Source organism: Cotesia typhae, unplaced genomic scaffold (genome assembly GCF_013202065.1).
Source record: "Cotesia typhae breed Kobodo isofemale line unplaced genomic scaffold, CoteBio_Ctyphae scaffold_13, whole genome shotgun sequence".
In the NCBI taxonomy this organism is placed as follows: Eukaryota; Metazoa; Arthropoda; class Insecta; order Hymenoptera; family Braconidae; genus Cotesia; species Cotesia typhae.
Genome location: NW_027423774.1, coordinates 18860323 through 18873462, shown reverse-complemented (window position 1 = coordinate 18873462; position 13140 = coordinate 18860323). Strand labels below are relative to the sequence as shown.

The 13140-nt window shown below is 30.1% G+C and overlaps 3 protein-coding genes and 2 pseudogenes across 6 annotated transcripts; 4 read left to right on the top strand and 1 right to left on the bottom strand.

Annotated features, from left to right (window-relative positions):
• Nucleotides 1–294: 294 nt before the first annotated feature.
• Nucleotides 295–1199, top strand: LOC141534357 (S-phase kinase-associated protein 1 pseudogene; annotated as a pseudogene).
• Nucleotides 1200–2029: 830 nt separating this feature from the next.
• LOC141534356 (S-phase kinase-associated protein 1 pseudogene) lies at nt 2030–3101 on the top strand (annotated as a pseudogene).
• A 599-nt stretch (nt 3102–3700) lies between these two features.
• On the top strand, nt 3701–5207 carry Skpa (S-phase kinase associated protein 1 SKP1-related A). The gene is made up of 2 exons (XM_074253674.1): nt 3701–4079; nt 4407–5207. The coding sequence occupies exon 2, from the start codon at nt 4407–4409 to the stop codon at nt 4893–4895; it is 489 nt and encodes a 162-aa protein (XP_074109775.1). The 5' UTR covers nt 3701–4079; the 3' UTR covers nt 4896–5207.
• A 193-nt stretch (nt 5208–5400) lies between these two features.
• Aasdh (Aminoadipate-semialdehyde dehydrogenase) lies at nt 5401–9062 on the top strand. Of its 3 annotated transcripts, XM_074253601.1 has the most exons (6): nt 5401–5510; nt 5887–6121; nt 6201–6832; nt 6953–7069; nt 7151–8274; nt 8339–9062. In XM_074253601.1, exons 1-6 carry the CDS (start codon nt 5480–5482, stop codon nt 8966–8968), a joined length of 2769 nt encoding a protein of 922 aa, XP_074109702.1. In that variant the 5' UTR covers nt 5401–5479; the 3' UTR covers nt 8969–9062. The 3 variants fall into 3 exon arrangements, with proteins under 3 accessions (XP_074109702.1, XP_074109701.1, XP_074109700.1); XM_074253600.1 differs by having other exon boundaries at nt 6953–8274; XM_074253599.1 differs by having other exon boundaries at nt 6201–8274.
• Nucleotides 9047–12606, bottom strand: Gdi (GDP dissociation inhibitor). 2 transcript variants are annotated; one of them, XM_074253647.1, is made up of 5 exons: nt 12383–12606; nt 11969–12271; nt 11044–11457; nt 10416–10629; nt 9047–10281 (listed from the first exon to the last, which is right to left on the bottom strand). In XM_074253647.1, exons 2-5 carry the CDS (start codon nt 12127–12129, stop codon nt 9742–9744), a joined length of 1329 nt encoding a protein of 442 aa, XP_074109748.1. In that variant the 5' UTR covers nt 12130–12271; nt 12383–12606; the 3' UTR covers nt 9047–9741. The 2 variants fall into 2 exon arrangements, with proteins under 2 accessions (XP_074109748.1, XP_074109747.1); XM_074253646.1 differs by having other exon boundaries at nt 11969–12268.
• Nucleotides 12607–13140: the final 534 nt, after the last annotated feature.

The window sequence follows — 13140 nt, the reverse complement described above, 5'->3', positions numbered from 1 at the left end:
ATCTAGACGCGTTTCTTACATTTTTTTTTTTTTTTATTAATTTATTTATATTCTAAGTTTTTGATATGAGTCTGTTTTAAATTTTACAAAAACAAACTCATTACGTCTAAAATTGAAATCTGAAGAATAGATCAAGACTTTGAAAAAGGTAATAGAGGAATTTATTGAAGAACATCAGGGATAATGTATAGTCAGGTAAAAATTGTCACTCCCTTAAAAATTTTTCAACCAATCAGAGAAACTCTAATTACAACTACTTTTCCTCACTCTAAGCAGCCATTTCTTTACAGTATCATCAAATAGCGTCGAAAAACCTAAATCATTTGCGTTTGAATTTCAAATCAAGCAGTTGTTCTTGAGCATCACCTACTACCTGCTAGTAGATTTTACAGTCACCAATCTCTTGTGTTCAAAGTTTGTGAGTTAAATTTATCAACAATGGCTGAAACAGTCAAGGTCGAAAGCGGTGATCAACAGATTTTTGAAGTGCCCACTAAAATCGTCATGATGTCGGCTACCATGAAATCCATCCTGGATAGTCTCGGTATGGAGGGCCAAGTCAATGAACAAGCGATTCCTCTAACATGTATCAAGGGAGAGATCCTGGCAAAAGTTATCAAGTGGTGCGAGAAACACGTCGACGATGATCCTAAACCAGATGATGACGATGACAACCAAGAAAAACGAATTGATGATATTCCCGAGTGGGATATTGACTTCCTGAAAGTTGACCAGGAGACTCTCTTTGCCATCGTGCGCGCCGCTAACTTCCTGGACATCAAGGGGCTCATGGAGGTCACCTGCAAAACTGTCGCCAAGTTAATTAAGGGAAAGACTCCTGAGGAAATCAGAACACATTTCAACGTTATACCCAAGCTTGCAGCAACTGCAACTGCCGACGACGAGAAAGAACAAGATTGCGAATTTAAAGAGAAGGATAATTCAAAAATTAATTTCTGGTAATTCAGATTTTAATATTTTTTTTTTACGATTTTATTTCATGTTGTAATGCTTTTTTTTTTTTTTTTTTATTACACAATTAATTATTCAATGGAGATAAAAGCAACTATCGATTTTTATTAATTATTCTGTATACGTAATTGATGGACGTAATGTTTTAAATTGTTTATTATTTTTAACACTGTAAATTTGGACAGATGTGAGTTTTTGAAAAATAATAAAAAGTTAATTTCACAATATTTGTTTTATTTTATTTATTTATTTTTATTCTTAACAAATAATTTTTATTTTTATTATTACTAAGTTTATTGCAATAAGTATAATTTTGAAAAAGGCATGGAAAAATATTTCAGGAATATTGTTAATAATTTACCTGATGGGTAAAAGGTATTTGTGCCTTGCAGCAAAAAGAAAAACATAATCCGCAAATTTGAGGATATAAGTATCAAAAACAACATATTTTGTCTAAACATAGCTTGAAAAATATCGATTAGAGATAAAATTTTACCAGGATTACAAGCTATTAAATACGGATTATTACATTCTCTTGGTTAAAGTACTCTTAATGCATTTTACTAATTGATTTTTATTTTCTAAGAAGTCATAGCCGAGCACTTAAGGTTTTAAAACTGATGTAAGTCTTTTAGGAATCCAAATGACAGCTGTAATTTGCATAGTTGTTGTTTTTCAGCACAAATATATATGATTATTATTTTTCAAAATCTTAATTATTAAATCTTAAAATAATTGAAATAATTTAATACTTGAAACAATTAAATCTTAAATAATTCAAACCTTAATTATTTTTAAAATATTTTAAAAACGTTTTACTGTGATATTATAAATAAAAAATATAAATTTAAATGCATAATTCAATTTAAAATATTATTTTAATTTATAAACACAAATTTTAATTGATATTTTGAGTTTGTTTATTGAATCTGTCAATCATTCAATTTAAAAAAAAAAAAAAAAAACATTACAAATTTTTGCGCGCTTTTCAAATAACTGCGCGCGCTTCAGGCGAAACGTAACAACAAAGTCCTCTTTTTTTTTATTGAACACCTAACCTCGAAAAATAACAAACCAAACTTGAAACGTAATCGGTCTTTCACAACAAACTCAACTGCGAAGTATCACATGCAGCTGCCGTTAGTGATTCAACGACAAAAACAGTCTGAAAAAAAATTAAGTATTTAATTAAATAAAATATTACTTATTAATTTAAAAAAAATAAAATACAATAATGTCGTTTACAATCAAGCTCTTAAGCAGTGACAAAGAAGTGTTTGAAGTTGACACCAAGGTGGCTAAAATGTCCGCCACCATTAAGACGATGCTGGAGGATCTCGGCTTGGACGAAGGCGACGACGAGATAGTTCCTCTTCCGAGCATTGAAGGTCCCATTCTGAAAAAAATTGTCGAGTGGGCCGAGTATCATAAGAACGACCCTCCAGCACTGGAAGACGATGACAACAGAGAAAAACGATCGGATGATATTCCCGAGTGGGACGTTGACTTCCTGAAAGTTGACCAGCAAACTCTCTTCGCCATCATCCGTGCCGCTAACTTCCTGGACATCAAGGGGCTCATGGATGTCACCTGCAAAACCGTCGCTAACATGATCAAGGGCAAGACGCCGGAGGAAATTAGAAGAACCTTCAACATCACCCCGATGGTCCCAACTACCGACGATGAATCTACCAAGAAAGAGGCTGAGTGGTCTGAGGAAAAAAACGAGGAATTAGAGAAGAAGAAGGAGAAAGAAAAAGAAAAAGAATCTGATCAAGTTGAAGGAAATTAATTCCAGGTTTTATATACATAAATATCATTTCGTTGGACAGTTTTTTTTTGTTTTCATTAAATTTCATTCAAGTTTGTCTTTCTCATCTTAAATACTAAGCATTTTTTTTTTTTTTTTTTTTTTTTTTTTTTTAAATCATAAGGTCATATTTAATATGTACGATAAGTTTAGAAAATAAGGTGTGTAAACAGAGTTCAATTAAAGATTATCTGAAGTTTGAAATAAAATATTAAATTTTATAATAATCTTAATTATTGATAAGTATAATAATAATATCTGTACTTAGTTTATCATAGCATGGAGGCATAACTAATATAATAAAGATTTAATTTCATTACATTTTCATTTTAATTATTTTTATTCTGTAAATTATAATGGCGTTGTAAAGTAATGTTAAGTATCAAATACTATTTTTAATTAATGTAAATAAAATAGTTTAGATATAATTTTCAAAAAAAAAAGTGCATGCAATTTATTTTTAATATGTTTTTTCTGACAGAAAATCAGTTTGATAATTACCAATTCGCCATTTTGGATATTAAAATTGTAGACATTTTTTTCCTTTTTACTAGAATTCAAATTTGCGCGCGCCTTACTATAGCGTTTACATATATTTTCATGCTCATGATATATTCGACCAATCACGTTACGAATAGTTTGATGCCACATACATTTCATCTCAATTTTATATAAGGATAGAATTTAAATTTGCGCGCGCATGAATTTAGGATTTGCATATATTTTTATGCTTTGATATATTTGACCAATCACGTTACGAATAGTTTGCTTACATGATATATTTTCATATTTTTCATCTAAATTATAAAAGTGGATTCATCAGAAAAATTCAATATTTCAACACGTTGATTCATATTTCAGTTGTTTGCGTTGCGCACATAGGTAATCAGTTGAACATCAAAATTTTTCCAATAATTTGTGTATGTCGTTCAGCTAGTGGTTGATATAAAAACACGTATTACAGAAACAAATGCGCGGGAGATCGAGTACCCACAGAGAAAGAATAAGACTGATCAAAAAACAATCAGGTACTGCGCTCTACCGTCATTTCTTGCTAGGTTGACATAGAGAAACATTATTTGAGGTTGAGAGGTTGTCTGGTGTAGCAGGATAAATCTGGTCTTAGTCTCACTGGAAATTCATTCCTCGAATTTTCACATTGCACATTATATAAAAAAAAAAATATCGTTTAAACAATCATATCAACGCTGCTGGCTGTGTTACTGAACAAAGAATTATTTAAATTGGTGATTCGCTATTCAATATTTGTTGAGTATAATAATAACAATATTCTAAGGTAAATACATTTTTTTTTTATAAATATCGATGTGCTTGTTTTGTGGTGTGTATAGATATGACTATCGATCGTCAGATTGTTATAAAAAAATAACACTATTAAAAATGAAATTATCTGGTATTGTTTTTGTTTAAATTATTTTGACGATACATCTTTTTGATTTATTTGTTTTTTTTTTTAATTTATTTATTTGACGTCAATTAAATAGATTTATTTTAGTACTCACGTTAATATATAATTACTTACAAGTATGTTGGCGTGTGACGCACAAAAACACAACAAAAAAAGGTCAACAATTTGTATTAAAAAAAAAAATTTTTATTTCAGATGACTAACATTAAACTTCAGGCGAATGATAACGAAATTTTCGATGTAGATGTTGAAATAGCAAAATGTTCGGTCACCATCAAAACCATGTTGGAGGATCTGGGTATGGACGAGGATGACGACGAAGTGGTACCTTTGCCCAACGTTAACTCGGCTATTTTGAAAAAAGTCATCCAGTGGGCGACTTACCACAAGGATGACCCACCACCAGCTGAAGACGATGAGAACAAAGAGAAAAGGACTGATGACATCAGCTCATGGGATGCCGATTTTCTTAAAGTTGACCAGGGTACCCTGTTCGAGCTGATTCTCGCTGCAAATTACCTTGATATCAAAGGTCTTCTGGATGTTACTTGCAAAACTGTCGCTAATATGATTAAAGGAAAGACTCCCGAGGAAATTAGAAAGACTTTCAACATAAAGAACGATTTTTCAGCTGCTGAGGAGGATCAGGTTCGCAAAGAAAACGAATGGTGCGAGGAAAAATAGATAATAATTATTCGAATTTAAAAGTTAATTTTTTCCAAACAAACTTTCATCTTTCGTAATTTTAAAATCGTTTTTTTTTTCTTCTTTTCGATAATAATATATTTATTTTCATCACTGTGTTAACAATTTAACATTAGAATTAAAATATGTTTGTACCTATACACTTTGATAGACAGCTGTAAGAGCCGTAAAGAAATTACAAGTTAAGTAATGTATCAATGTATTGCGTATTATTGCGAAAAAAAATTATAATAAAATTATTATTCACCATCATTGATATTAATTTGACTGAAATAAATCAACTAGAATCTATCTAAAGACAATGTATTTATTTCAATAATTCAAACTTTATTTCATTAAGTTGAAAAGTAAGTAATATATATATATATATATATATATATATATATATATATATATATATATATATATATATATATATATATATATATATATATTTTACTGTGATAGTTTGTAGTACTGTACACACATGCACTTGGAGTTGGATATTTTTTCTTGATTCATAACCCAACTTTTAAATGTAAATTAAAAATTAAATACATCCGCATTAATCAACAGAGTCATAAATGAAAAATATGATCCTGAAAAATAAAAATGGTAAGAAAATATAATACTAAATTTTGCTGACGCTTTTAATTATTTTATAATACTGAAGTTAGCAGTCAGCTGTTAATTAAAAAAATTTTTTTAATAAATCAATTACAATAAAAAAATGCTTCTAAAATTTTTCACTTGTAATTTTTATTAATTTTTACATGTGAAACATTTTTTTTTGCCAAGATTTATTTGTTAAAAAAATTTTTTAAATGAATTATTATCTAAATTTTTCTTTTATTTTTTTGTAATAATTTTATCAAAAAAAAAAAAATTCTAAAAATTTTTCCATGTCGGCTAACTTAATTTTCATTAAGAAAATAAATTTTTTATTTAAAAATAATCAAGTGTAATTAATATAATTTTTTTTTATCTTTAGCGTCCAAACGTCAGAAAATTCAAAAAGATGAATTAACCCAAATAATAAATTGGGAAAATTTTGAAAAGATTGCTGTAGAACACTATAGTGATGTTGGTTCATTTACTTTAAAATATTCTCAAGTATATGAAGCGCAAAATTATATTAAAAATTTTCTAAAAGAATTGGACTGTTCAGAATTCATTGGAATTTATTATGACACTCCAATATATTGTATTACCAGTTTAATTCTCGGGTAAATAAATTTCCAATATTAAATATAATAAATTAATTTTAGTACAATTATTTAAATATTTATTTTTATTTTTCAATAGAATACTGTCATCTGGACGTTCCTTTGTGTACATTACAAAAAACGAAGCCGATTTTCTAAAAGAATCATTAGGTGTTGGATATATTTTCCACTTAAAAAGCACCAAAGACCATGGAGAGCAGACAAAAGTTTTTGAGATTCATCAGCAATCAATTATTCTCTCAAAAACATCTTTTCGCTCTGAAGAGTTGAATAATTCAAAGTTTGCATACGCTGTTACAACTTCGGGATCAACTGGACAGCCAGTTGTAGTAAAAGTAACTCATAAATCTATATTATTAAATATAAAAGACTTAAAAAATATTCTCAAGCTCTCCAGCACTGACAGAGTAGCTCAACTTACGCCTTTGACTTTCGACCCAAGCTACGTTGAAATATTTTTGAGCTTACTAGCAGGAGCAACACTTTGCACTTTCGCAGATGACTTGAAAAATCATCCTGATGTTTTGTTAAAAGTACTTCACGATAAGAAGATAACATTTATATCAACTACTCCGTCTCTGTTTTTGCACCGCTGGAGGTTGAAAGATCTTGAAGAAACTCTCTTGAGCAAAGAAAGTTGTCTCAAGTTTCTTCTGCTTGGAGGAGAGCCTTTTCCTGATGTAAAAATAATTCGTAAAATAAAACATCCAGGTAATTGTACTAGAATTTTTAATGTCTATGGTATCACTGAAGTGTCCTGCTGGGCGAGTATCAGCGAGGTATTTTTCAATGAAAATTATTCTGATACTGATGAAAGTTCGAATAATTTAGGTACAATTTTGAGTGATACTCTGTTTCAAGTCAGAGCAAAAGATAATTGCAACGAAATTGTTGATGATGGAGAAGGAATTTTGTACATTGGAAGTTCCAGCAGAATTTGTTTGCTTGGTAAGGAAAAATTAGCCGATCTTAAGCTTCCAGTTTATAGAAATACTGGAGACATAGTTACTGTAAATAAAAATAAATTAGTGATTTTCAAGGGTCGGCTAGACAGTTGTGTCAAGAGATTTGGTGCTAAAGTTCATTTGGACAAACTGAAAATTCATTTGCAAAAATTGAATTTTATTAAAGATGTTCAATTTATTTTTGACAATAATTTGTCTGTATTAAATTTATTTTTTACTTCAAATGAATTTGATAATCAAAAAGACAACTTGGTGTCGAATGTCTGGTCTCATGTTAAACTTTTACCTACTATTATGCATCCAGACAAAATTCATCATTTAGAAAGCTTCAAAGTTACTGACAGAGGAAAAATTTGTAAAGATTACTTAAAAGATTTTTGTTCAAGACCACCTTCCATGTCTGCTTGTGATGCTGGAAGTTTGCTGGAAAAAATCTGGAGAGATCATTTGCCAGTAGGAGATAATGGAGCTGAATTATTTGGCTTCTTAAATCTAGGAGGAACATCTGTGATAGCTTTACAAATATCAAGTAATTTATCCAGCGAATCAGGAAATAATTATCCGGAATTAATTGGAATGTTATTTGACAATAAAACATTGCTGGAGTGCAAAGATTATCTTTGTAAAAATTTTAATGATATAAATACTAGTTCTAAAGTATTGAATAGACCAACCAATCTTGATTTTACTTCTAGAAATTATTTACTAGACAAATATATTTGGCAGAAATGTCGGGGTAGAACGGTCATACTTAATCCAGAATCTTATGAGTTATTTGATTGTAAATCAAGTGAGGAAATTTTGAAGAGTATTAAGCTTGAAAATGTTTTTAATTTAAATAAATGTGTGGATGCTTCTCCGACGATTTTTGGATACTCCAATGACCAATCATTTGCAAACGTAAGTTCTCATTCAGGATTAATTTTAACAGTAGATCTTAAAACTAAAGAAAATTGGAAAATTCAATTACCTGACAGGATAGAAGGTTCTACTTTAGTGATAGATAATTTCAAGGGAATTGTTGGCTGTCATGATGGATTTATTTATTGCTTGCATCTGAAGACTGGTCAGATTTTCTGGTCATTTGAAACGGGAAATATTGTTAAGTGTTTAGCAGCTGTTTGCAGTGAAAAACTAAATATTTTCATCGGATCTTACGACCATTTTGTCTATTGCATTTCTTTGGAGGTAAGTTATAATTACAAATAATTTATTTAATTGATAAATATAATTTTTTTATTTTTTACTGCAGGGTTCCCTTGTTTGGAAACTAAAAGTTGACGGCAGTACTTTAGCGACGCCTTTGGTACACACCGAAACAAATGCAGTTATTTTTAGTTTGTTGAATTCTAATTGTATTTCTATGGATCAAAAAACTGGTCAAGTGAGGTGGAAATATCAATGCAAGAGTTCAATATTTTCTACATCAAATATTTCATCAAATATATTAATTTTAGCTGATGTTTGTGGTAATATAAGAGGACTTGATATAAATAATGGAAATGAATTATGGATTTTTAGTATTTCTGGTAATATTTTTTCTGATATTGTAATCTGTACTGATGCTATAGCAAACAGTTTTATGTTTACCAGTAAAAATGGATTTTTTTACAAATATTATTTTTATGAAACTCAACACCCAAAATTGCATTACAAAGTTGATTTAGGATCATCAGTAGTAGCAACTCCGTGGGTGGAAAAAGATCTTGCTGTTATTGTAAGAGAAGACGGTAATTTAAGAATAATTGATCTGAAAGATGGAAAATTTTTGTACAATTTTATCCTCAGTGGTGATTCTTTTTCGTCACCTGTACTTCACAACAATATTATTGTCGTTGGGTGTCGAGATGACAATCTTTACACTCTTTATCTGTCAGATTAAATTTTATCAAAAAATGTTTAATTTTTGATACCAGTTTAATAGATAATTAATAAATCACGATAATTATAAATAGAAGAATAAAACATTAAGACAAGTTATTTATTCGATAAAATTTTTTTTGTGTGTTTAAATACATGTTCGGCTGGCTCTTATTTTTTTATTTATTTTATTCTCACAATAATTTAATTGACAAAATAAAAATATATAACTTCCTACAAGATATATATATATATATATATATATATATATATATATATATATATATATATATATATATATATATATATATATATATATATATATATATATAATATATATTTAGTGAGAAACACGTATAATAAATTCTTCAATTAAACATTGTTTAAATTAAACATTTAAAATGCTGACAATTTTTTTTTCCACTGTACTCTCGTCATTATTATGCTGATTATTTAAAAATAATAATTAATAATAATGCCATGTCACATCTAATAATTGCAAATTCGACAGAAACTGCATAATTCGTAACAAAATTAGTTACACAACTTACCAAAAAATCATTAAAAAAAAAAAAAATAAAAAATAATTGATGTTTATATTTCTTCGCGACGAAAGATTATTGATCTAATACACAGGAATCAACATAAAACATACGCATTTATAATAAATGTGTGTATGCGTGTAGTGTGTTATTAAATGTAAATGCTTGTCTTGATGTATGTATGTTTGTATGTATGTACAAGCTTTTTAATCGCGGAATTTATATTTATTAATTTTAATGCACAAAATATTGATTACAGATCTTCATCACCCAATTCCTGTTTAACTTTAGTAAAATCAAATTCTTCGCCAGTTGCGCGTTTGAATATATCGAGTACATCTAGGCAGGTAGTTTCAAAGTGTGTTGTAGCGTCATAGCTGGCTGATATGAATAATTGACTGTCAACGCCGTCATCAAGAGGTTCAACATAATCAGTAACAGAGACGAATTTCTGTGAAATAGGTCCCAATAAATCAAGACCGGGTTTTATTTCCAACTCGGGGTTGGCTGTCTCAACAGTTGTTGAAACCATGGCAATGAACCATCCTTTCGCAGCTACTTGATGCGTGTAAGAAACAACAGAGACGTATATATCAGATTTACGATTGACTTGTTTCTGTGGAATTATTATTTGGGTAGAAAGGGCGTCATTTGTGTGAGCAATCGGGTGATTTAGCAGGCAGATTGCACGTACGACCTGACCGACTTTTTTCACTCGGTCAGTCACGTAAGTAGGGTCACAGAATACTTGCTTGCATTTAGCTGTTTCGTTGCCAGATCGCACACCCACTACCTGGAATAAAACAGAAAAAATATTTATAAACACGTACTCACGCATCTTAATTATTATCACTATAATTATTAGTGTGGCAGTTGTGCTACTTAGATTTAAGATTTTTTTTAACGATTTTGTTATTGTTATTTTACCTTGCCGTCTTTCATGACAATCTCGTCAATCGGCTTATCGAGCATGTACGTGCCACCGTATATGGCACTGAGCCTGGCGAAACCTTGAGGAAGTTCACCCAGACCATACATGGGATAAAGGTACGGCGATTTACCGTAACGTGCCAAGCTGTCACTGTAGAGCTTAATTCTTCTGACTGTCAGTATGGCCGGCTGTGAAATGTACTCATCATTTCTGAAAATATTCATCACATTAGTTAGCAGTCATTTGACCATTTTTTAATTTTTTTTCAACTAATAAATTTGTTCCGAAAAATTATTTTTAAAAAATTGCATTTAAAATTTTTTTCAATTTTACATGTCAATTTTTTTTTTTTTGCCATAATTTATTGTCACCAAAATTCTTAAAATTATTAAATATCTGCAAAATTAATTATCTGAAAATATCAAACCAACATCAAGATTAATTTTAAAAAATATTAAAAATTTTTTATTCCACAATAATGACAAGAAAATAATTTTAATTTTTTAAAATTATAATCATACTTTCAGAGTAATTGCAGGTAATAAAGAGCAACCAGCAAATTAGTTTTGGGAAATAATAAAATAATAATGAATATGAGAAAAAAACGGTGAAAGGCGTAAGTACCTGTGGAGCGCTAAAGCGTGGCCAGTAAAATCTTGAGTGTTGGCTTCCAAACTAAATTTATTATACAGCGCGCTCATTGGATTATGGAACGGGTCAAACCCATCGTAAGTTTTAGGATCATCTTCCTGCAAGTTTTGAACCCATGTAAGGAAATTACGGAACCGTCTCTTCTCAAAAAGACCCATCAAGTCACTGGACAAAGCTTCCTGTTGATCAATCGGCACTTTTGATATTTTTCCCGATTTGTAAACATATGACCCTTCAATTGATTTAAATTCAAGGTAACGCGTCACACCCGTATGGATCAAAAGCTTCACCAAAAGTCCATTGGCCATCAGAAATTTGGGAATGAGATCGACATTCCAATCTCGTCCACGGCCGTACATTTTATCCGGAGCTGGTGCATTGAAGTGTCTAGAAAAAAAAAATGAATATTTTCATCATGAAAAATAATTACCTTAATGATAACTTTGCTCAGATAATTGGAGTAGTTTACATAAATAATAAAGAAATGTATAGTAGAACTAAAAAGGAAGCGAGAATAACATAATGATAGCGCTATCAAAGGGGATCGGATATCAAGAGATCATTATGACGTCGTGACCTGTCATACTGTTCAATACAAGAACTCGACTCCAATAAATAGGATAATAAACTTTTTAATAATAAAAATGCAAAATGTTAATGTAAAAAAAAAAAAAATATGTTTCTTAAAACAATTGTAAATACGAAATTTCTTGCAACCTTCAAGCGTAGAAAAGTGGAGGGAGAAAGAGAAAATCAATAACACTTGTCACTCAATTTCTCTTTCTCTCTCTTTCTTCATCACTTGCTCACTAAAAAATCTCACTTAAAAGTATCTTTTGTACGATACTACAATTTACAAATAACTAAACCGTAAAATAATAAAAAACAGTTAACTTACGAAAAAAAATCTTCCAGCGGCGTTATTGATGCTGATTCACCGCCATAGTATTTGTTACGATCTACATGCAAAACTTTTTTCCCGCTGACTGATAACATACCCGACAAAATACATTCTTTTAGCCCTGTACCAAGGACTATTGCATCGTACTCTTCATCCATAGCGTATTAATTTTAATAAAATTTCCGTGACCAACAGAAATATTTAATTATAATAATATCGACTTTTCCACCTGCACCACCCGTATGTATTAGATCCGTCTCTTCTTGCCGTCTCTCACTCCAGCCACGTAGAGATGTTCTGCTTTGAATATTACCAAATTTATTATTATCAGTATTAAATCTATATATTACCATAATAAATTATAATTATAAATAACAATTAAATTAATTCTTATTGTTTTCGAGTACTCACGCAATACAATGCCAACTCGTCAAAATTCACACGACAGATGTAGATAGATCTCAATTCAACACATCCACCTATTTTTCCTGTATACACACATGCACACAGTGTATATATATATATATATATATACATTCACTGATGAAAAGGACTTGCGCTGTCTGTTGCTGACCCACACGCCTTTAAACTCCACAGCTTTAGCTTCGCTTCTTCTTCTTCTGGTTTACAATAGCCGATACGCTACCATTTACCAACTCTGCTGCTGGTGATATTTATTGGAATTAAAGTTCTGATGCCTGCTGCGCTGTTGTAAGCGAATCCCTACAACATAAAATTTTATGTGGTCAGTACACTAGCCATTTGATTGGTTAATTTATTAGAACACGTGGCTCACTTTTTTTTATTATTTCTACCTTTTAAAATTGTTTTCCATTGATTTCTTCTTTGAAATAAAAAATGACACATTACTTTCTTTGATTTAAATTAAAATTAATTATAGATTAATTGACCGGATATTTTATATAAAATCAAAAGTTTAATGACAGGAGCAAAAATTTTAAAAAAGTACCAAGCGCGTGCTGTCCCCTGTAAGATGAAATTTAAACTAAACTTGACAACCGCGAGTGCCACGAACTCGCACGAATGCGCGCGCAATTCTAAAAAAAAAAAAATAACGAGTAGTGACATGTAAAAACACATACCGTTGCATGTGTGATGTTGTTTTATTGTAGAGAATGTATATATGTAGGTGTATATTTACGTTACTA